This window comes from Chanodichthys erythropterus, chromosome 5 (genome assembly GCF_024489055.1).
Source record: "Chanodichthys erythropterus isolate Z2021 chromosome 5, ASM2448905v1, whole genome shotgun sequence".
NCBI lineage: Eukaryota > Metazoa > Chordata > Actinopteri > Cypriniformes > Xenocyprididae > Chanodichthys > Chanodichthys erythropterus.
The window spans coordinates 6,849,722-6,871,608 of NC_090225.1; the positions used below are offsets into that span (position 1 = coordinate 6,849,722).

Sequence of the window (21,887 nt, forward strand, 5' to 3'; positions counted from 1 at the left end):
TTCAAATGATGTTGATGTTTTGTTGGTTGGAGAAGTTTTTTCTTTTTAAGTCCCCCTTGTTCTGCACACCATTAGTGGAGATGAACCGGCACTGCACCAGTTCAGAAATGCTGCAGAGCAGTGTGCTTTATACAGGACACACATTCACACTCTCTCCGTACACACACACACACACAGATCCTCAGCCAATCAACAGCTCAGCAGTGTCATGATGCTGCCGATTGGTTTTGTGTTTCTTTTTTAGCTGGAGTAGCATATCAGGAGGAAGGGAAGATTTATATATTTTTATTATAGGATCACTCTACATCTTTTCAGACAAATATTTGAAATGTTATTCAAATGGCTATATGAATCTGTGTGTGAAACCTTTTAAAGAAATCCATGCAGTTATATTTAGAATATGGGAATAAACAATAACAACGCCTTCAGAGCCGTTTTTTTCCCACTGAGAATTTTTTTTTTAATTATTTTCTTTTTATCCACTTGATATTTGCTATTCTTTAATGTATAAATTATTCTAAAAACAAACAAGATTTGTGCAAACTCATTTTTTATTCAGTTTTTTTTTTCATGTACACTACAATGGACACTAGGACTGAAGCATCAAAAAATTAATCACATTTTAACCATACATTACTTATGAACTAGAATTTAAACAGTATGTGAACTAGCATTGAAGATTTAGAAAAGAACACATACTGTAACAATAAGCAATGCAATAAGAATGTAGGAAATGTAAGATGGTAGGATGGAGTCTCAAAAACATGTTTGGTTCTTTTTGTTGGTTGCAGTGCATGAATGGGAGCATGTGTGTATATGTCTTGTGTGTTTGTGAGTGTGTTTGTGTGTACTTGTTGGTTTTGATAAATGATTGTGTGCATATAGCTTCAAGACATCAGTGTGTGTGTGTTGCTGTGAATGCACTCATTTCACATTCGCCATTTCTGTTTTTCACTAAAACTAATGAAAAACTGAACTGACAGTTTATGGTCACAACACTGAAGACATAAAATCAGATAAAAATATTAATAATTAATTTGATTAAAACCTAATATCCATTGCAATGGACATCAGACTTTTAATAAATCCTGTGTTCTACAGCTCTGAAAGATCTTCAAACTAACTTTGAGATTATAATAGGTTCAAGTTGATGATGCTACCATGAACATAACTCTGCATATAAAGCCTGGAACACACCAAGCCAACAGTTTTCTTAGTGTGTTGCGCACCGTTTGCTGAAGTTGGTCCTCGTCTGCTTTTTTCCGGCCGATTTGACAGGTTGAATCGGCGTCGGAGCTTGTCGGTCAGTCGGGCCATCTGATCATTCTGATTGGCTGTTCAGCTACTGCCACATGCTGGTACAGAAAGGCATTACGCAGGCGCAGAACGGACGTGCTACTTTGGCCGTCGGGTGTCGAGCGTCAGTTTGGTGTGTCAAGGCAACTTTGGACCCTGACACTGCCAATGTAGTCTGCTTTCGTCGCCACTAGTTCGGCGGCGTCAGCTTGGTGTGTTCCGGGCTTAAAAGGTAAAAAAGGAGCTCACCCTCCTCCTATTTGTTTAGCCATACCTGTGTTTTGTGATGCCTGATATTACAGGACATACTATCATTGTGATTGGTTGATCAGGGACCAATCAGTGACCAGGCAGTACTCATATTACAAAAACATAAAATCTTGTTTGTCTAAACCAAAAACCATGTGGTGTCCATTCAAATGAATGCAGGGTCTGAAGGGGTTAAGCTAAGATTTTAAACCTCTTGTTCTCGCTCTTCCAGGAATGGCGCAGCCTCTGGCTGACATCCTTGAGTCTCAGAAAGGTGAGTCTCTGAGAAATTATTTGATTCAGCAATGTCTCCTCCCTGTAATTGTGAACACAGACAGTTATTTCAGGATTTACATGATAAATGTTAAGAGCAATATAAGTTTAGATCCCCATTGAGGAATTTTTAAAGTACACTCTGGCATCAGAGCATAAACATCAGGGTAACACATTACAGCAATGCAATAAAATGCATTTAAAAGTGTTTACCATTATTTTAGTTCCTTCATTTTGTTAAACAACAACTAAGTTGTAAACCAAACAACATACCTGTGACTTTACTCTTTGCCCTCAAATATTTAGCCTCTAAATCAAAGTTACCTGTGGTGTGCACTGTGCCGCAAAGTCCCTCAGTGCATAAAGTTCCTTCTGTACACTGAAAGACAATCAATTAACACTTGCTAAAGCAACTAAACAATGCAAAATAATAAGAATAAACTGTGAAAAAGTTCCATTATTGGATCATCATATACTGCTGACTTCAAATTCAAAAAAATATTATTTTAAGGAAAAATGTAAACTTACTCTCTCCCTGCAACTGCCCCTGTAAAACAAGAGTAAAGACAATGACAGTGAGCTGCATCATTAACAGCTCTTATACCTGTGTCAAAACATACCAATGAAACTTACAGTATGCATAGATCTGTAAAACCAGCCACACACCAGACATAATGCTTTCAAACGGCAGCACTATTACACGCAGATCGTCCACTGTTCTCTCCCCTTTGTCTTGTTAACAGAAGAATTTAGTGTCCTCTTTAACAGAACCTTACAAAAATATTATTTAAGTGTTAACACTTACAAACTTGCAGTATTAATTCTGTGGCAAGAGAAACAGAGTTGACCACTGGCAGACCTGCCACCCCATACATGAACAAAGTAGTGTAAATGACATCTGCAAAAGAGAAGAAGTTAATAAGATATAGAAAAGGATTACGCATTTTTAAGCCCTACTGATTTTTTAAAAATGTTTACAGATGTTTTTGCCAAAAAGTAACAAAATCTCAAAGTTTTCTTGACGTCTTTCCTCATTTTAGGACTTTCAGTGTATTTTGTTACCAGGAACTGTTCTGGGGAATCGTGTTGGTGCAATCGCAGTCAAGATGTGGAGCAGAACTGTGACAAAGATCCATCCAAAACGCTCTATGATCAATGACACATTATAATAGTCAGGTAACAATCGCTGGAAAGACATGCTATACCGTAAAAGTAAAAAAAAACAAAAAACAAGCAAAATGTAAATGTAACAATGCAAACAACTTGTTTTTTTTTTTTTTTTTCAAAATAAACAGGGCAACTGATTTTCCTAACATTTGACACCAACTTACCGTTCGAATACTCCAGAATCTTGTTAAGATAATATAAAATAAATGCAGTATGCCCGATGAGCGTAACCACCATAACGTTTACCCAAACTAAATCTAGGGCAAAGATAGTGAGAGACAGAACAATCATTATTGATACAGCCAGCATGTTACTTCAACAAATATAATTAAAAAATTCAACGTTAGTCATTGATTTTTGATTTGTCCCAAAGAGGGAACATGACAAATAAACATTTTGACTTGTTGTGACATGTCAAATGAAATGCATTGAAGGAACACTCAACTTTTTTTGAAAATAGGCTCATTTTCCAACTCCCCTAGAGTTAAACAGTTGAGTTTTACCGTTTTCGAATCCATTCAGCCGATCTCCGGTTCTGGCGGTACCACTTTTAGCATAGCTTAGCATAGTTCATTGAATCTGATTAGACCGTTAGCATCGCGCTTAAAAATGACCAAAGAGTTTTGATATTTTTCCTATTTAAAACTTGACTCTTCTGTAGTTAAATCGTGTACTAAGACCGACGGAAAATAAAAAGTTGTGATTTTCTAGGCTGATATGGCTAGGAATTATATACTCTGGCGTAATAATCAAGGAACTTTGCTGCCGTTCCATGGCTGCAGCAGTGCAATGATATTACGCAGCGCCCGTGAGCCCCTGCTTGCACAGGGAACGTGCCTTGCAACCATGGAGACGTTTGTGAGAGACACTGCGTAATATCATTGCACTGCTGCAGCCATGATACGGCAGCAAAGTTCCTTGATTATTACGCCTGAATGAGAGTATAGTTCCTAGCCATATCAGCCTAGAAAATCACAACTTTTTATTTTCTGTCGGTCTTAGTACACGATTTAACTACAGAAGAGTCAAGTTTTAAATAGGAAAAATATCAAAACTCTTTGGTCATTTTTAAGCGCGATGCTAACGGTCTAATCAGATTCAATGAACTATGCTAAGCTATGCTAAAAGTGGTACCGCCAGAACCAGAGATCGGCTGAATGGATTTGAAAATGGTAAAACTCAACTGTTTAACTCTAGGGGAGTTGGAAAATGAGCCTATTTTCAAAAAAAGTGGAGTGTTCCTTTAAAACTACATTTGTTTGTGTACTTACAACATCTCCATATGAGTGCATGAAGTTGATCTGTGTCACGTTTTGAACAAAGGTACTGTCGAATTGCTGGAATTGGAAGAACTATGAATGATATGGCAGCAGATATTCCCCCAAAAGCATATGTCATTATAATCATGGCTGAAAATTAAAACAGACACATTTTAATGTCTGTAAGTAAATAAATATCTAAAACAAGAGACAGATCCTGGATAACTTACGAAAACAATTCCTACTTACAAATACAATTCCTACTTACATTCATCAACACTTGGTGATCTATAGAAGAAGAGACGCATTTGAAGAAAGTTGCTTGACTGCATGAGAACGTGTCCTAATGACTCTACATGACAGAAATCACACATATGACTATAGACCACTACACTTTACATGCAGCCTAGTGGTTAAAGATCTGGAAATCTGGCCTTGATGTAATTGTAGACAATTTCATAAGCATAAAAAATACAACAGAATACATTTTTACATACTTGTTACAAATCGAAGGGAAAAATTAATATCAAAAAAACGTGTCAAGAAAATGTTGCTTAAAGCTTGAAGAAATGCCGGCATGGATGACAGCAGAATAACCCCGACACTGACAAGCACAGCTTCATTCCTCTGAGATGCATTCCAAAGATCATGAAGAACAGCTACAAAAGAAAGATGAATTACATATATCCATAAGGAAGGCCCAAAATTGTAGTCCATAATTGTATCCCTTATAATCAAAATTACATATTTAAATGTTTTTTTTTTTCCTCTGAAAATTATTTCTTCATGCCTGAAATAGCTTTAATGTAACATCATGTATACCCTTGCTTCATTTAGGAACCATAAATATGCTAATTAGTCCCCGCCTCCACTCAATCACACCACCTGATCCACTCGGTCAACTTTACTGTGGACAAATGGCAAGTGGAAATACTGGTATAATTCAGCCATTTACTGTATGTTTGAACCTACAGCCGATTCAGAAGAAGAGGAAGAGCGAATTATACAGGGTTGTCTACAAGTTTATGTATCAGAAAGGTAATGTGTTTTATGCATCGCTCTCTAGTCTCTACAATGTCGGACACATAACGGTAATTGATATTAGACTTTGGCTTGACTACGTTATCAAACAGTAATATTTTGTTGCTAATGTTACACAAACCATGTTTCCATTCATCATCTCAGAGTCAGACTACCTTCTAAAAATCTCCACCCATAGAAAAGTCAGTAGAGAAAGGCATATAGTTCATCGTAGCATCATAATTTACATCATACATAATTCACCTGCTATATTGCTATATGTACGTGTTTTTTCTTGTCCCTTCTTAAAGGTGATTTTGTGCTCACTGATAGGAAAAGCCCCGCCCCGTTGACTGATGAATTTGCATGTTTTGTCTTTAAGTATATTAAAAACGCTACATATATACATCAGGGGTGTTTCCTCCGAGGAGCCAAGGGAGGCAGCCCCTCCTCAAAAAAAAAAAAAGCTTTGAGGAAAATATACTGATATTACAAAAATAAACCAATGCAAATATTAAAAAATGTGACATTAAAAAGTGTAAAAGTCACTTGTTTTTATAAGGAAGGCAGGTAAATTTACAGCGGGATACACATAAACAAGATTAAAAACTTGATTTTCAGCACAGGAGGTCTTAGAACATATTAAATGAATAAATTCTTTACATAAAGACTTTAAAACCTGCCTCCTTACCTGAGCAAAATGCAGTGGAAATCAGAAGATATGCAACAGGTATACTTGTATATTCAATTACTCCGTGGATGAAACCTGGAAAATCAACTGGGAAAAAAAAAAATTTTTTTTTAGAGGAATAAGACAATTATTTGTACAACTTTCCATAACATTTAAAATTTTTAAGAGAACTAGAATTTACGGAAGAGGATTAGGGCCAAGCAATAATAAAAAAATTTAATTTTGAGAAAAAAGTCGAGATAAAATGTTGAGAATAAAGTCATTAAATTACGAGAAAAAAGTCGTTAAATTACGAGAACAAATTCGTTAAATTATGAGAAAAAACTCATTAAATTTCGAGAAAAAAGTCGAGATAAAATGTTGAGAATGAACTCATTAAATTATGAGAAAAAAAGTCATTAAATTACGAGAAAAAATTCGGAATTTGTTCTCGTAATTTAACGACTTTTTTCTTGTAGTTTAATGACTTTATTCTCAACATTTTATCTCAACATTTTTTTCGAAATTTAACAAGTTTTTTCTCGTAATTTAACGAGTTTATTGTCAACATTTTATTTAGACTTTTTTCTTGAAATTTAACGATTTTTTTTCTTGAAATTTAACAACTTTAATCTCGAGATGGTTTTATTTTTTTATTATTGCTTGGCCTTAATCCTCTTCCGTAAGAATTTAAATGCAAACCATTTCATAAAAATGAAACCATATTCATACAGTTATATTTAAACATTTATATTAGCTGCTTCCATAATTACTGTAGAATTTACTAGCAAACTAAGACTTCTTTTTACAACTTTAAATTTTTGAACTTATGTACAATGCCGTATGAAATGCATTATGGAATATATAATACAATCAAACAATGTTTTTCATTAAAATACACATACATACCAGAAACTGTTGTATTCCAATTAAAATAAGGAGCCATAAGAAACAACAAAAGGATCCTTGTCAGATTAATTACTGCACACATCGTTACCTCAACTACAGACCCTGAGAAAAGCAGTAACAAAACAAAGTCATCAGAGAGAGAGAGGGAAAAAAAAGATGGGTAAATAATACTGTTGCTGACAATGCATGCAGATTTAGAAAAGTTAAAAGACACATACCTTCAATTACACCCCACAGAACAAATGCAATAGATAAACAGATGTTGGGACAGACAACTTGCAAATAATTTATGTACATGGGCTTTTTCCCAGTATCTGAAGAAGAGCATAAACGTCATTTACAATCATTTAGTATGACTGTTGTGTGTACTATTGTCTTCTTTAGAGCTGCTCTACAGCAGAATTCAATTCGGTTTGCATCATCCAATCATTATCTTCCCGTTTATCACTGTAAAGCTGCTTTGCAAACAATGTATATTGTATAAAGCACCATATAAATAAAGGTGACTTGACTAGACATTTACATATAAACAGTGATGCAATGGAAGAATAAGAGAACAGCATCTTATTAATGTACAATTGCTATACATTAATAATTAATAATAAAAGCATGCTTCATAATGCTTACCTTTTCTGCTTATATAGATTGTGACTGGAATACTTAATACAAAAGTCACAAAGAGGGAAATAAAGCAAAGCATCAGTGTAATGATGTGCAGAGCAGACATTCCTACATGGGGGAGACAATGATTTTACTGACATTAGATTAACCTTGTGTTAAAAAGAACGATTTGACACAACAACAAAACAAATTGTACTATAATAATAATGTACCGACCCAAACTTTTGAATGGTTCAGTGTATTTCTCAGATGACTTACCCAACCGCCCTATTTCCACAGTTGCAGAGCTCACTGAATATTCTGCATGGACTTCACACATGTATTCTCCCTTGTCGGCAGTCTGGACATTTTTTAGCCTCAGTGAGAAGTTGCCTTTGGGAATTTCCTCTCTGAAGAACTCTGCTCTGTCTCTGTAATGCTCGTGAGACGATTCTGGAAATATCGTCCCATTTTGGAAAAGTAAGACAAGGACGATGTCTGACTTTTTGTCCACCTTCTTCCATGAGACCTCATCAAAATGTTGAGGAGGAATATGCGAGTCAACCATGCAATTTAGGACAACCTCCTCACCAACACGTCCAAACACAATTTGATCTTTTCCTGTCACAACTACACGCTCTGTCATAAATAAAAGACAAATGATCATTCTGACAAAACAACAACAAAACAGGCATTTTTAAAGACTCTTTTAATGAATACTTACCCACATGTTGAATTGTAACAGGGATCTCTCCAACATCCTGGTCAGAGTAAACTACACATCTGTAGATACCAGTGTCCTTGACTGTTATATTTTCCAACAGGATTGAAAAGTTTCCTTTAAAGATGTGCTCGGGAAAGAAATGTGCTCTATCCCTGTAAGACGGATACTGAGCCTCAGGTCTGTCCTCTCCATTCTGAAACAAGTGCACGTATGCCTCTTCACCTGTCTTCCTCCATTCAACCTTCAGCCCCTCCACAGGTAAGGGGGTTTCCACAGAGCAGGGCAGGGTGATGGAACCTCCCAGTTGTGCAACCAGAGACTCAGCAGGTCCTTGAACCAAGAGCCCTTAAAAAACAAAACATGAAACAGCAGCAATTCAGATGGGACTGTTATGGAGAAAGTCAGAAACAAAGCATGTGATCCATACCTTCAGTTGTGAGAAGAGCTGCTGCTGCTATCAAGACTCTAAACATGTTTAGGGACACACCAAACCGACGCCAAAGAACTACCTCTAATGAAAGCCGACTGTGTTGTCACAGAAAAAAAATCTGTGCCTGTCCTGAACACACCTACAGGACAACAGGCGAAACTAGCACGCGCGTTCTGCGCCTGCGTGTAAAGGAGATAACAGTCTATTCAAGATTTATTCGTCATTCAGAAAGTGAAACCGAAACTAAGACTACATGTAATACAAACCATGAACAAAGCAGCGCTTGCTTACCGTTATCAATCATGCTGAGCATGTTTTTTAAATTCAAATTTGCTTTATTGGCATGACTTACACAGTATTGCCAAAGCAGTGGCCATTACATAAGCAATAAACAAATAATCAGTATATAATGCATAAACAAAATAAGAATAAACACACACACATATTATATTATATATTATATATATATATATATATATATATATATATATATATATATATATATATATATATACACATACACACACAAGAAATAACAACAGCAACAAAAAAAGAACTGTATATTAAGAATATTTCTAAATCTAGTTCTTTATTCCACTCAGCTTATGTTATTATGAAAATATTCGCGCAATGGAAAGTTCAGGCAAGATGACGTAAAATTAGAGCATCCTTCTGTTTGTGGCGTCATGACTTTTAATCAGAACGCTTTCATGATTTTGCTCGTTTTCCAGTTCGCTAAACTGAGCAGCCAATCAGAGTTCTCTCTCGCGCTTAAAAACGGCGCGACATTGCCGACCGTCGGCTTGGTGTCCCAGGGTTAGTTAACCCCAAAATAAAAATTCTGCCATTAATTACTCACCCTCATGTCGTTCTACACCCATAAGACCTTTGTTCATCTTCGGAACAAAAATTAAGATATTTTTGATGAAATCCGAGGGTTTCTGAACCTCACGTATAGGCAGCAATGTCATTGCACCTTTTGAGATCCAGAAAGGTATAGACATTAGGTCCATTTACATGGAGCATTGTAATCTGTTTGAAAGTCCAATCTGAATGAAAATGCTCCATATAAACACCTCAATCGGAATAAAAATGCCCAAACCAAATTAAATTGTAATCGGTTTGAGGGTGAGACAACCTTTCTATAAACCGAACAAAATAAAAATTCTACCATGTAAACGCGTTAAACCGATTACTTTGCATCTACGTCACGTCAAGAGTTAGTGGTCGTCAGAATGCAAAATTGCGGCAGCAAAATTAAACTGGAGTAAAACTAAAACAAAACATTTCTTAAATACACTCAAGGAACTCAGTGTATCATCCCAGGTGAAAAAAAAAGTACACTTCTATAATGTATTTAAAGTGCTCTATTTTCGTGCACTAATTTTGTACTTAATATACTAAAAATTCTTCTTTAGTACTTCTTAAGATCATCTTAAGAACATCTAGTGTACTCAACTGTGCTTTTTTGAGACACCATGAAATATGAACTAAAATGTGCTTTTAATATACTATCTCTGTATTTAAATATATTTAGCTACCACTTGTAGTACACTATGGGTTCAAATGTGCTATAAGTTGTATCTAAATACATTCCCCTTCATACTTGCAAAAACCAACATACAAAAAAAAAACCCCAACCTTCATAGAACGGAGTTGATCTTTGTAACTATATGTGCTTGCAATTTTTTGTTTCAAATAGAAAATGTCAGAAACAAATGTCATTATTTCACATTAGTATGCTTCACTGGGAAACCAGTGAACAGAAATTCAGCATCAGTAACTGTCTTAAGTTGAATAATGATATTTATGAAAATAATTGATCATTATTTTCCTGTTTATCACTGTAAAAGTTGCATTGAAAGCGCTATATAAGTAGACTTGAGTATCCATTAATACCAATCAGTTTACACACTCAAACATTAATTAGGCTCAAGTCTTGAGATCTTTTACTGTTTTGACGTTCAACTTCTCATTATCTGGAGAAGCAGCAATCATTCACAGATTAAAGCTAAACATTACTACACAATATTTTCCCTTTTAATTATAGGGGTTTTGGAGGTCTAATGAACCTTAATATACATTTTCGTTTAAATGAGCTGAAGTGCAGAAAAAAGTCACTCTACGTATATCAGTATCAGTTTGTTTTGTGATTGCACTTGAATGGAAAATGAGCCAGAATAGTAGGTAACATATTACTGATAAAAAAAAAAAAAGAAAATTCAAGATTTTCCCATTTTTCAGGGCAACTTTTATTGTATTAGAGAGTAATTTTGCATTGCTTTACAGGTATATCACTGGAAATCAATTACAATTTAATGCAACCTTTTCCTCATCAAGATTTATGATATAATACTGTTTATGCCAAATAGTTTTTATAACAGATGTGGCGTGGAGAGATTTGAATTCAACTCATGACACATTTCAACTTTTACAGAAGCAGGTAAAACCTGCAGGTTAGAATCAGTCCAAATAAAACCTCTCAGAGAGAGACAACACTTATGGTTTGAAACCCTCAGACAGGGTCATAATAAGGCAAATATGTTTCCCAATAGTAAAAAAAAAAAGGAGATATTTGCAGTGACCATGTATTAAACTTTGAACAGCCTTAAAAATATAAAGCTTCACGCCACTGTCAAAACATTAAAACTAATAACTGACTTAGTAAAAGGGAACATACTATTTTGTAGGACAAATTAAGTTGATTAAATCACAGCCACCATACCGGTTTGTCCAAACTCAAACTCTCTTTAACTTGTGTATAGACTGATAGTAAGACTAACTATTTGTAGACAAAAATTATGAATGACCAAACACGATTAGCCCCACATTGTTTTATGCATGTGAAATTTTTACTGTATCCAACTAATTACTGATTTTGAAAGGTTTAAATCCCTCTGTCAGTGTGCTGTGAATCAGGGGTGTGATTTGGCTTTGTGGCGGTCAACGCCCTTGTTTTCTGGAATATGCTTGTAAGTGCAGCGGTCATTCTTTAAGCAGCCAGTTGTCCTCCAAAAATAACATTCATCAGGTTGTTTGCTGAGGAAAAAAGTAAAGACAAAAATTTAAAATGACCATGTTAACAATTATTAGGCAGAGGCTATTTGCACTAAGTGAAAATAGCAGTATTTTCTTTGCACTAAGTGTAAGTAGTGTTAGATGCCATTTATACTATTGTGCAAATACTATTTGCACTGCAGTGTATTGCAGTACATTGTAAAACAATAACATTAATTGAATATGACTATATTTATTAAATTCATCAATGGATACTGCCTTATTAGGACATTACTTGTCCCTAAAGCCCTCCCTTACACCTAACCACACTGAACCTGCTGATCAGTAAAGGTGTCCTCGAAGGTTCAGGAAGAAAGCCACGGTTGTATATGGAGTATACTTTGAAAGGCTCTGTGTTCAGCTGTACACATGCTAGTAATCTTCAAAAAAAAAATTATTCTTTGGGCTTAACAATATGAGCTGTATGCATCATGTCCAATTAATGCAAGGACATCATATCAAATTTCAACGATATGCATTTTAAATTCCCTTTTAGCCACTTTATTTTCACTTTTCAAAAATATTCTTTTTTTGTCAAATAAACACCTCCGATATGCGAAGGGAAAATGAAGAATGGGATCGGAAAAAGGCGGATTTGAATTGGGTTGGTTGCGACAAAAGGTAAAGTCACTATCCTTAATCCCCACATCACTATTCCTGTGATCTTACAGGTTTCTTTCTTTAAGTTTGTCTGGTTTAACCAGTTATTTGTAGGTGGAGCTAGTGTAAAGAGCCTGCAACAAAATTCAAAATCAGCAAGTTTACGCACTCTGTCTTCCCTGGGGACTCTGTAGATGCATCTCTGGACACTCCAAGACGTGTGTGAATCCTATCAGGATAGCGCACCACTAGAGTTGTCCCATCAATGGCATAACCCTGCAATACACACACACAAAAAAAAACATATATAAACTGTAATGTTTCCCCTCATTAAAAAGACAAAATTTATTCCATCCTCACTGCAAGATCTTCATTTGACCTCCAATATCACCTGACAAGGGTTAAACATATTATACGCAGCTGTATTGTACCCAGCGTGTTTAACATTCAACTGAACAAAGCAACAGAGCAAAAATACTTACATGGAAGTCTTGTATGGCTTTCTCACAGTCCTCCTTGTTGGTGTAGTTAACAAATGCACAGTGTCTCATTTGTAACACTCGTACACTATGGACTTGTCCAACACTGTTACACAAAGATAAGTTGTATTGCTTAAAATAAGCTCCATCACATCAATACACAATTAAACATTTTACTGGTTTTGCCGTTTTCAAAACCAATGGTCACTTACAAGCTGAATAACTTATAAAGTTTAGCCTCTGTTATAGAAGGCACCAGATCTCCGACCCAGATAGGGAATAGCTCTCTGTATAGGGATGAAAGACACATCAGGATTCGGGTGATTTTAAGGTGAAAGGTTATATCATGAAAGCCTGTACGTGAGCGTCTTACGGGGCATGACGGCGAACTGGAGCAGCGGCTGGCATACTGGGTTGAGGATGATTCTGAGGAAGAGGTCTGAGAGGGAATTTAGCTGGAGGTTGTGGGTGACGCTCTACAGTCATAAACTCACTTTCTCTGGGAATTAGGACAGGGGTTAAACCTGAAAAGAAAGAGTTATCAATGCAATCTGAATTAATTACTCTTTTTTTAGTTGGTCTGTCATATATACATATATATATTTTAAATGGAAATCAGTGTCTTTCTGAGTGCTCCAAAAACAAACAAACAAAAAAAAAAAAAAACTAGAAGTGAGGGGAAATGTGTCAGGGCTGGAAATAAACAGGGGCTTGAAGCATCAAAATGAACAAATTCAAGATACAGGGCAAAATAAAATGCCCCTTCAGTAACAGATGAACTAAAAATAGTCCATAAAAGGTTCAAAGCTTGTTTTGCCTGTGTAGACAAATTATATACCATTTCTCCACAAACAAAAATGTTTGTAATGTACCCCGTTAATCATTTTTGAAATATCAAGTACAATAATCTACAGTAATATTGCAGCCATACCCTGTAAAGAGTTACTGTTTTAAAATTTTATAATTTATACACTTTATGAAGGCTATTTTAATTAAGGCTACATTAATCTCAGTGTAAATACATGTATGCCACATTAAAGCAGCATTAAACAGTCTGTGTGTAAGTGTAAATAAACATATCAGATCCACCATGGCAACGTAAAGATGGCTTTTGTTGATCAAATTTTATTAGAAATTAGAAAATAAAATAAAAATTAGAATACTATAGTCTTTTACTAATTTATTACATTTTAATACAGGATACAAAAACAATTATATATTTATTAAAAGAAAATTATAAAAATAAAAAGTGATCCAAGAAATCACTTTCAAATTTCATTTAATAAAAAAAATTACTTATTAATACCCAAGGGGGCCGGGGCAAATATATCCCCTGGCTGGAAAAGTTGATTTCTGACCCTGATATGTATATGTATTATCATACCTGATAGCCCAGAGAGACTTTCTAAGGCTTTTTCTACAGTTCCATGAAGAATAAGTGCATTTGAACTCTGCTCTTTGGTGAATCCCATTTCCTGTTGAAGCAGCAAGCATATTTCGATATGCTCATTCAGGTGATTTATAACAAATGGGCAACTTAAATCCAGTATGCAGCTTCTGACAACATTCAAGCAGTATCAGCACTATAACAAAGTGTGGCCCATTAGTTACTCAAATCCACTCACCATAAGCTGCATGAGCTGCACCCTCATCATCTCCTCAGCTGCATCCTTACATGTGCTATCCAATTTTAACACTTCACCATATGTAAGTCTGGCTTCATAATATCTCTGACCGAAGTGGAAACAACAAGATTGTGTGAGGATAAAGTAGCAGAGGGGCATTCGCAGGTCAGTCTGTACTGATGGATGACACTTGTAAAAGGTTTTATTACCTTCAGCCCAACCAGCGCTTTGCCTTTTCTGTAAAGCCCTTTAATCCATTTGGGGTCCATAGAAAGAGCAATATCAGCATCGGTTAAAGCCTTCTCATATTCCAACATTTTTTCATAGCAGTAAGAACGATTCCCGAACAGCCTGCACCAAAGACAGACACAAAACACATTATAAATGCAACCTCTTCAAAGACATGCTGTGCTTGATTTATAACTAGTTTATTCAAAAATTATGTTTTAGTTGAAACTGTTGGCATGGACTCTTACTTATATTCTTTAGGGTTGTATTTTATAGCATCTGTAAAATATTTCACAGCCATCTCCAAGTTTCCTGAGGCGGCACACTGGTTACCTATAACTATAGAAAAGATGTGGGAATTAGGAGGACATTTCATGGCTAAACCATTTTTAAAGAAAAACTCCACTCACCTGCCATCTCCACGCTTCTTGTAATAAAATAATTTGCATTGACAGTCTCCTCGGACTTAACTTCCTCCTTGTTATCAATCTATGAGAATGAGAAATAATTTAATGTTATGCATAATGTGTCAAAAATAGATATCTATATCTATACAATGGGTGTGTCTGAAACATTGCTGCTTTGTCATGTGGTTTTTAGAGGTGGGAATGGAACAAGGGAAATCTAATGTGTGAATATCCTGTTTACTGACATGCCTCCATCTGGTCACCCAGCACATGATTGCTGGTATAGAGCTATTTAGTCATGATATCAATATATAGGCAACGTTCCATGGGAATAATGCAGAAAATTCCCATACACAATTAATTTGCCTTAACACATAAGTGAGAATTTGTACATTAATCAAAACAGAAGAGCAAGTTCTATTCAAGTACAATTTCATCATGATCGTGTGAAAATCTGTGCTAGTGCATCCTGTTCTGCAATCTCTTATGTACACATTTTGTTAAACATTAACTTTGAGAGGAAAGTTTCACTTCTACTCCTATCAGAGCTGCTTAGAGCTAAAACAGCCTTGCCATTTTTATCTCTCTCTGGTTTTCTTTCTGGAATACACGTGTATTTTCATTGCCTTGTGTAGGCCTATCAACCAGTTTTCCTTTTATTTGTTTTAATTTGATCACATTTATTGCATGCACATTTTGAGAGATTATGAACTAACTTCCTTCTCTGTCAGGAATTGATTTGCTGCCATTTTTATTTTATACATTTTTTAAAATTACCCATTTTAATATAATAATGACAACTATTAACTCGTTCACTAATCTCCTATTTCAGTAATTGTTATAGGTCAGTTTTATGAGAAAGTATACCAAGAACACTGCATCACGCCTATTTGTCTTTATATCCTCCCACCCATAAAAATCTATTAAAAAATAAATCTATCATTTGCTGCCTTTAACTCACAATCCTGTGTGAAGAATTTGGCAGTTGTTCAAAAACTAAAAACTAATTGTATTTCCACTAAGATGTAAGAACTGTAGATACACATTACCTGGTTGTCTCCAAAGCACATATGAATTTGTATCTAGATCAGTAAACATGACACAACACTGAATCACTAGGCAGTAAGTCAGCTGATTTCTATTTTAAACACACCCAAGAGCTATGTTTCCATCCAAAGTTGCGAATTTAACTTCTACACAAAATTAGAAGCGTGTTCAAGAGAACAAAATAATCACTTCCAGTGAAATTTGTGCAGAAAAACAGTAATAAAAATGGAAGTTGCTGCAATTGAGGAAACCACTGTGGCTCTTTTTTCCTACATCATAAATCACTTGCATTTCAGAGCACACAGATGAAACACAATAAAGGCTGATGAGTTTCTTACTATCATCCCAAGAACCTTCCCCGGACAAAATATATCAAAGTGCAAATAGCAATATATGCTATGTACACGAAGTGTAAATAGCAATTATATAGCATAAAAGCATGAAATAGCAAATTTTCTTAGCAATATATGTTATTTACACTAAGTGAATATATTCTATTTACACTATATATAAAAGTAGCAGTTCTTTGCAATAAGTGCAAATAGTTGTTAGATGCCATTTATACTTATAAATAGTGGCAGATACTATTTGCACCTCAGTATTGGTGTACATTAACAGGATGAAATAATAACAGAGTGCAAATTATTATTTATTAAAGGTGCCCTAGAATTAAATATTGAATTTATACATCAGCATAGTTGAATAACAAGAGTTCAGTACATGGAAAAGACATACACCGAGTTTCAAACTCAATTGTTTCCTCCTCCTTATATAGATCTAATTTGTTTAAAGGACCTCCGGAAAACACGCAGATCTCAACTTAACACCGACTGTTACGTAACAGTCGGGATCATTAATATGTACGCCCCCAATATTTGCATATGCCAGCCCATGATCAAGGCATTAGACAAGGGCAGGCAGTATTAAGGTCTGGATGTGTGCACAGCTGAATCATCAGACATATATTACATCTTTTAAAAAGAAGTTCTAGGGCACCTTTAATTATTGAATGGAATAAATGCCTTTCCGATCCAAAGCTACTTCCCCGACCCATAACCTCTACGCCACTGCAGATGCTGAGTAGCACGCGTCTTTTTTAAACTTGCGTGGCCCAACCAGACATTGGTAGGTGGAGTTAGTGTAAACAGCCTTTAAGACAGGCTATTCACACTCAGTGCAAAGAAACAGACACTCCAAATATCAAAACCCTCACAATTTTCCTACATTCAATCCTTTCCAACCTGTTTTTGTGGTGTAGTGGTGACCTTCTCCTCTGACCCACGCTGTTTTCTTGAGTTTGCTTGAGGTTTCTTGTCAGGTTTGGGTTTTTGTTCTAGTTTGCGCTTAGCGATAGCAGCTGCGTTTGACACGAAACAGCTATTCATATCAAGCTCCTAAGACACACATAAAGCACCATCATGAAAATCAGCTCAGTGAAGAGCTGTAAAAAAATATATCATTAAAAAAAAATCTAAAAAACATCACTTTTGAAAACGACAAGGGAAATTAAAGGATTAGTTCAAGGATTAAATTTCCTGATAATTTACTCACCCCCGTTTCATCCAAGATGTTTATGTCTTGCTTTTTTCAGTCAAAAAGAAATTAAGGTTTTTGATGAAAACATTCCAGGATTATTCTCCATATAGTGGACTTCAATGGCTACCAATGGTTTGAAGGTCCAAACTGCAGTTTCATTGCAGCTTCAAAGGTCTCTACGCGATCCCAGACAAGGGATAAAGGTCTTATCTAGTGAAACGATTGGTCATTTTCTAAAAAACAACAAATTATATACTTAACCACAAATGCTTGTCTTGCACTAGCTCTGCAATGCGATCATCACGTTGGAAAGGTCACATGTGACGTAGGCAGAAGTACCGAGCAAGTGTTTACAAAGCAAATGTGTAAAGACTAAGTCAAGCAAAACAAGTAAGGCGAGTTTTTCGGCCTTCCACGGTACGTCCGCCTACGTCATGTGTGACCTTTCCAACATGATTACATAATGTGTGGTGCATTGCAGAGCTAGTGCAAGATGAGCATTTGTGGTTAAAAAGTATATCATTTTAAATTTTTTTGAAAATAACCGATCATTTCGCTAGATAAGAGCCTTATTCCTCAGCTGAGATCATGTAGAGTCCTTTAAGGCTGCATTGAAACAGCAATTTGGACCTTCAAACCGTTGGTAGCCATTGAAGTCCACTATATGGAGAAAAATCCTGGAATGATTTCTTCAAAAACCTTAATTTTATTTCAACTGAAGACCGACAGATAAACATCTTGGATGACATGGGGGTGAGTAAATTATCAGGAAATTTTAATTCTGAAATGAACTAATCCTTGTCATATTGCCCACCTCTGGTTCTATAGTTGACTCTTCCTCTTCATCATCTTCTTCATCGCTACTGCTATCACTGCTCTGCACAGGTGCTGAGGTGCGTTGAGGACCAGAAGGCACAGATGAACAATTTTTGTTTTTAACTTTATTTTCATTTTCATCTTTATCTGCATGTTTAGTCTTTTCTGGTCCAGGGTCAACTTGTACCTTAAAACAAAGAAACACACCAAGATAAAATTAAGTCTGTGTCCTTTCAGTGAGACAAACTCAAAATGAAGGAGGTATGATGAGTGACCATAAACTGCAGCATCATTTTTACTTATACTTAAACCATACAACATAGCAGTCACAAACAATAACGTATTTTCTCTCACCGGTTTATTTTTTCCTTTATCTGCATTCTCCTTCTCTAATTTTTCCAGCCGACGTCTCTCTTTCTGTCTCTGTTATATTTCAAAAAAATGTAACTTAAAATATTCCTGCTTATGATAATCAGACAAAAAGACTTTTCTTCATGTGTGCCCTCACCATCTTTTTCTGTTTCTTCTTCTCTGCCTTTTTCTTAAGTTTTTCCTCTTCATCTACTAGCACTTTTGCATTTCTTTCTGCTTCCTAAAAAGAATGTAAATAGTAAATGTTAAATAAAAAGCTAAATAAAACAAAATAACGAGTGAATCACAGGTGTTTGACACAAACCTCAGCTGTTAAGTGTTTGGATGGTTTTGGCAGGCCTCTATCAAGGAAGTTGCGAGAAAAACCACAGTATCTGTTGTTTGTACGAATGCCATACTTATCATTATCGTCGTCATAATCATAATAATCCTCATCAGATGAATCTTCATACCCTGTAAACTGAGCTGCAAAGTGGTCCAGTTCTGGAACTTCAATACAAAAACAATTTGTTTAAATGCCACACAAACCTAAAGTTCATTAAAGGGTTAGTTCACCCAAAAATGAAAATTCTATTCCATGTTGTTCCACACCTCTAAGACAAATTAAGATATTTTTGATAAAATCCTTCATGAAGCTTCGAAGCTTTACAAATCTTTTGTTTCGAATCAGTGGTTCGGAACGTGTATCAAACTGCCAAAGTCACGTGATTTCAGTAAATGATGTCATAAGTGTTTCGAACTTTCAATGATTCACCACTGGGGGGCGTGACTTTGGCAGTTTGATTCACGCTCTGAATCAATGATTTGAAACAAAAGATTCGTAAAGCTTCAAAGCTTCATGAAGAGCGTTTTGAAATCGCCCATCTCTAGATATCATTGAATAAAGATGTTATTTTGTTTTTTTGGCGCACAAAAAGTTCTCTCGTCACTTCAAAACAATAAGGTTGAACCACTGTAGTCACATGAACTGTTTTAAATATGTCTTTAGTAGCTTTCTGGGTGTTTGAAAGTGTTAATTATCTTGCTCTCAATGGAGGCCTCACTGAGCCATCTGATTTTATCAAAAATATCTTAATTTGTGTTCTGAAGATGAACGACGGTCTTACAGGTGTGGAACGACATGAAGGTGAGTAATTAATGACAGAATTTTCATTTTTGGATGAACTAACCCTTTAAAACACTACAGTTATGAAAATATTGTGAATCAGTTCATCTCCTTCCTTAAAACGAAGAAAACTTATTTAAAAAAAAACCTTATTGAAGTCAGCATGAAATGGAAGTTGCGATAGTCTTTTCTGCCCTTATTGTGACACATTGAAAGGGCGGGACTTCTTTTTGTTCCTCAGAATGGATTGAATCATTGTGATGTGTGAATGCATATTTTCTTTTTTGCATTTAGAGCACTTAGAACAAACAATATTTGGAGTAGTTTTAAATGATTGCAATTGCAATAATAGCCAAATTTGAATTTTAGACCAGCCCTATTATAAAGGATTTAAATAAGTGTCCATATATGACTATTAGGTCATGTTTGAGTAAAATAAAGACATTTCTTACCAAATCCATAACCAAAACTTAAAGCATCTAAGAAGCTGCGGTTTTGCTGTCTATCATTGATGAAATCGACCATAGCCTCCTAAAAAAAAAGGCAGCACAGAAAAATAGAAATTACGGATTCAATCCAACCACCCCAAAATAATTAGAATTAAAATAACGCTGATGCATGTGAACAATTAATGCACAGAAACGTAATGACTCACGTGGGTCCGCTGGAGACGCTCATCGTCACGCAGCCGGAAGTATTCTAAAAGAATCATTTGAAAATCATTTTTTAAAAGTTTGAACATGACTTACATAAACACAGATACACACTAATAGTGAAATGTGTGTCTCAGACCTGCTGTATGTGATCAAAACATGGCTTCTCTTTCGTATACTGTTAAAGTTTGAGATATACAAAAATATACTAGATTAACGAGACCGCATGAATAAAAACAAAAATGGTTAACTCTTTCAGAGCCTCTGCACAAGTTCCAGGCCTGTATTGTTAAACGACACGTCTTCTCTATTGTTATTAAAACTACATGTGTTTGCATGGCGAAGTTTTGGTAGACGTCATGAAAAAAGCAGAGCGATACTTACCAGGTCCCATGGTGTTCTTTCTTGACATTTTAGCGAATATATTTATATATGTTAAGTAATTCTAAATTATAAAATATTTAAGCAACTTCTAAATGGTTTTACATTCCTTCCAATCCTAGTGTTTTCTCAAGATTCGTCTCCACCTTTGCATACACAGTGCCCGCTTACGCGCATGCGCACCTACTTCTAGACGGGTGCGTACGACGCTCATGCTGCACCACGTGGTGCAGTTGAGAAGAGAGAAATAATTTTATAATTTTTAAATAAAATAAGACGACTGCATTTATAACATGTTGTGTAAACGATTAGTTTGTCTACTAAATATAATAGGCTATATTTGAATGTAAACACCTTTTCCCCATTCTGTTTATTATGACGTTGCAAATTTAATGGACACTATTTATTTACAAAATAAAATGCAAAAACTATGCCTTAATATCAGATCAGTGTATTTAAATACTGAGTAAAAATGTAAATACCGAAATAATCTATAAGTACTGGTGTGTTGGATTGATATTTTATATTTTTATTACAAGTACAGTGCAGTTTTGTAGAATAGCTTTGGAGAACTATGGGCAGAACTAAGAAACTGCAAGTCTATCTAGGCTCACTATTTAGTTTATCACTGAGCATGTACAGGTACTTTTCCACTGTACAGAGATATTATGTCTGCATTCTTTTTGGCTTAATGTTTTTTGTCAGTATTAGGAAACCTTTGAAGTAAATTCTTGTGGAGTGAGGTAATAATCATTTAATTTATTTTAGGGGGTGGACTGTGGGCGCACCATTAGGGAGAAGCCAAGAGGATAATGAAATAATTGTGGCAAGAATTTAGGGATGAGCCAAAAAAGAAAGGGAGGAGAACACCTGTGAATGAGGTCATTATGAACTGTATAAAAGTCTGAAATTTGGCACCTGGAACTCCCTGACTTGAGATTTTTATTTATTTATTTTTTTTGAAAGAGAGAAGTATAGAGAAGT

The 21,887-nt window shown here is 35.5% G+C and overlaps 2 protein-coding genes across 4 annotated transcripts; both read right to left on the bottom strand.

Moving 5' to 3' along the window:
* Positions 1-542: 542 nt before the first annotated feature.
* On the bottom strand, positions 543-8,732 carry LOC137020369 (uncharacterized). Of its 2 annotated transcripts, none has more exons than XM_067385803.1 (17): positions 8,595-8,732; positions 8,168-8,512; positions 7,723-8,082; positions 7,471-7,572; positions 7,062-7,157; positions 6,844-6,945; positions 5,956-6,042; positions 4,742-4,903; positions 4,513-4,596; positions 4,257-4,322; positions 3,150-3,242; positions 2,881-2,964; positions 2,624-2,716; positions 2,452-2,550; positions 2,347-2,365; positions 2,143-2,197; positions 543-1,861 (listed from the first exon to the last, which is right to left on the bottom strand). In XM_067385803.1, the coding sequence occupies exons 1-17, from the start codon at positions 8,638-8,640 to the stop codon at positions 1,751-1,753; spliced, it is 2,004 nt and encodes a 667-aa protein (XP_067241904.1). In that variant the 5' UTR covers positions 8,641-8,732; the 3' UTR covers positions 543-1,750. The 2 variants fall into 2 exon arrangements, with proteins under 2 accessions (XP_067241904.1, XP_067241903.1); XM_067385802.1 differs by having other exon boundaries at positions 4,257-4,394.
* A 2,101-nt stretch (positions 8,733-10,833) lies between these two features.
* Positions 10,834-21,092, bottom strand: si:dkey-33c12.4 (uncharacterized protein LOC560112 homolog). 2 transcript variants are annotated; one of them, XM_067385807.1, is made up of 19 exons: positions 20,907-21,092; positions 20,525-20,568; positions 20,322-20,400; positions 19,217-19,253; positions 19,069-19,105; positions 18,901-18,984; positions 18,747-18,815; positions 18,391-18,579; positions 17,282-17,434; positions 14,997-15,075; positions 14,835-14,925; positions 14,568-14,709; positions 14,359-14,463; positions 14,118-14,208; positions 13,107-13,257; positions 12,946-13,020; positions 12,737-12,839; positions 12,424-12,530; positions 10,834-11,636 (listed from the first exon to the last, which is right to left on the bottom strand). In XM_067385807.1, exons 1-19 carry the CDS (start codon positions 20,932-20,934, stop codon positions 11,513-11,515), a joined length of 1,788 nt encoding a protein of 595 aa, XP_067241908.1. In that variant the 5' UTR covers positions 20,935-21,092; the 3' UTR covers positions 10,834-11,512. The 2 variants fall into 2 exon arrangements, with proteins under 2 accessions (XP_067241908.1, XP_067241907.1); XM_067385806.1 differs by having other exon boundaries at positions 19,069-19,253.
* Between the last annotated feature and the right edge of the window lie 795 nt (positions 21,093-21,887).

What these genes read in the sequence shown, in the direction of transcription:
- LOC137020369 (XM_067385802.1), bottom strand. Translation starts at nt 8,640, where the DNA reads ATGTTTAGAGTCTTGATAGCAGCAGCAGCTCTTCTCACAACTGAAG. An exon ending in AGCTCTTCTCACAACTGAAG is followed by an intron (nt 8,513 to 8,594) that starts GTATGGATCACA and finishes TTGTTTTTTAAG; the next exon opens with GGCTCTTGGTTCAAGGACCT. An exon ending in GATTCTGGAGTATTCGAACG is followed by an intron (nt 2,965 to 3,149) that starts GTAAGTTGGTGT and finishes CATTGATCATAG; the next exon opens with AGCGTTTTGGATGGATCTTT.
- si:dkey-33c12.4 (XM_067385806.1), bottom strand. Translation starts at nt 20,934, where the DNA reads ATGTCAAGAAAGAACACCATGGGACCTG. An exon ending in AGTCAACTATAGAACCAGAG is followed by an intron (nt 17,435 to 18,390) that starts GTGGGCAATATG and finishes TGTGTGTCTTAG; the next exon opens with GAGCTTGATATGAATAGCTG. An exon ending in AAGAAGCGTGGAGATGGCAG is followed by an intron (nt 14,926 to 14,996) that starts GTGAGTGGAGTT and finishes TCTTTTCTATAG; the next exon opens with TTATAGGTAACCAGTGTGCC.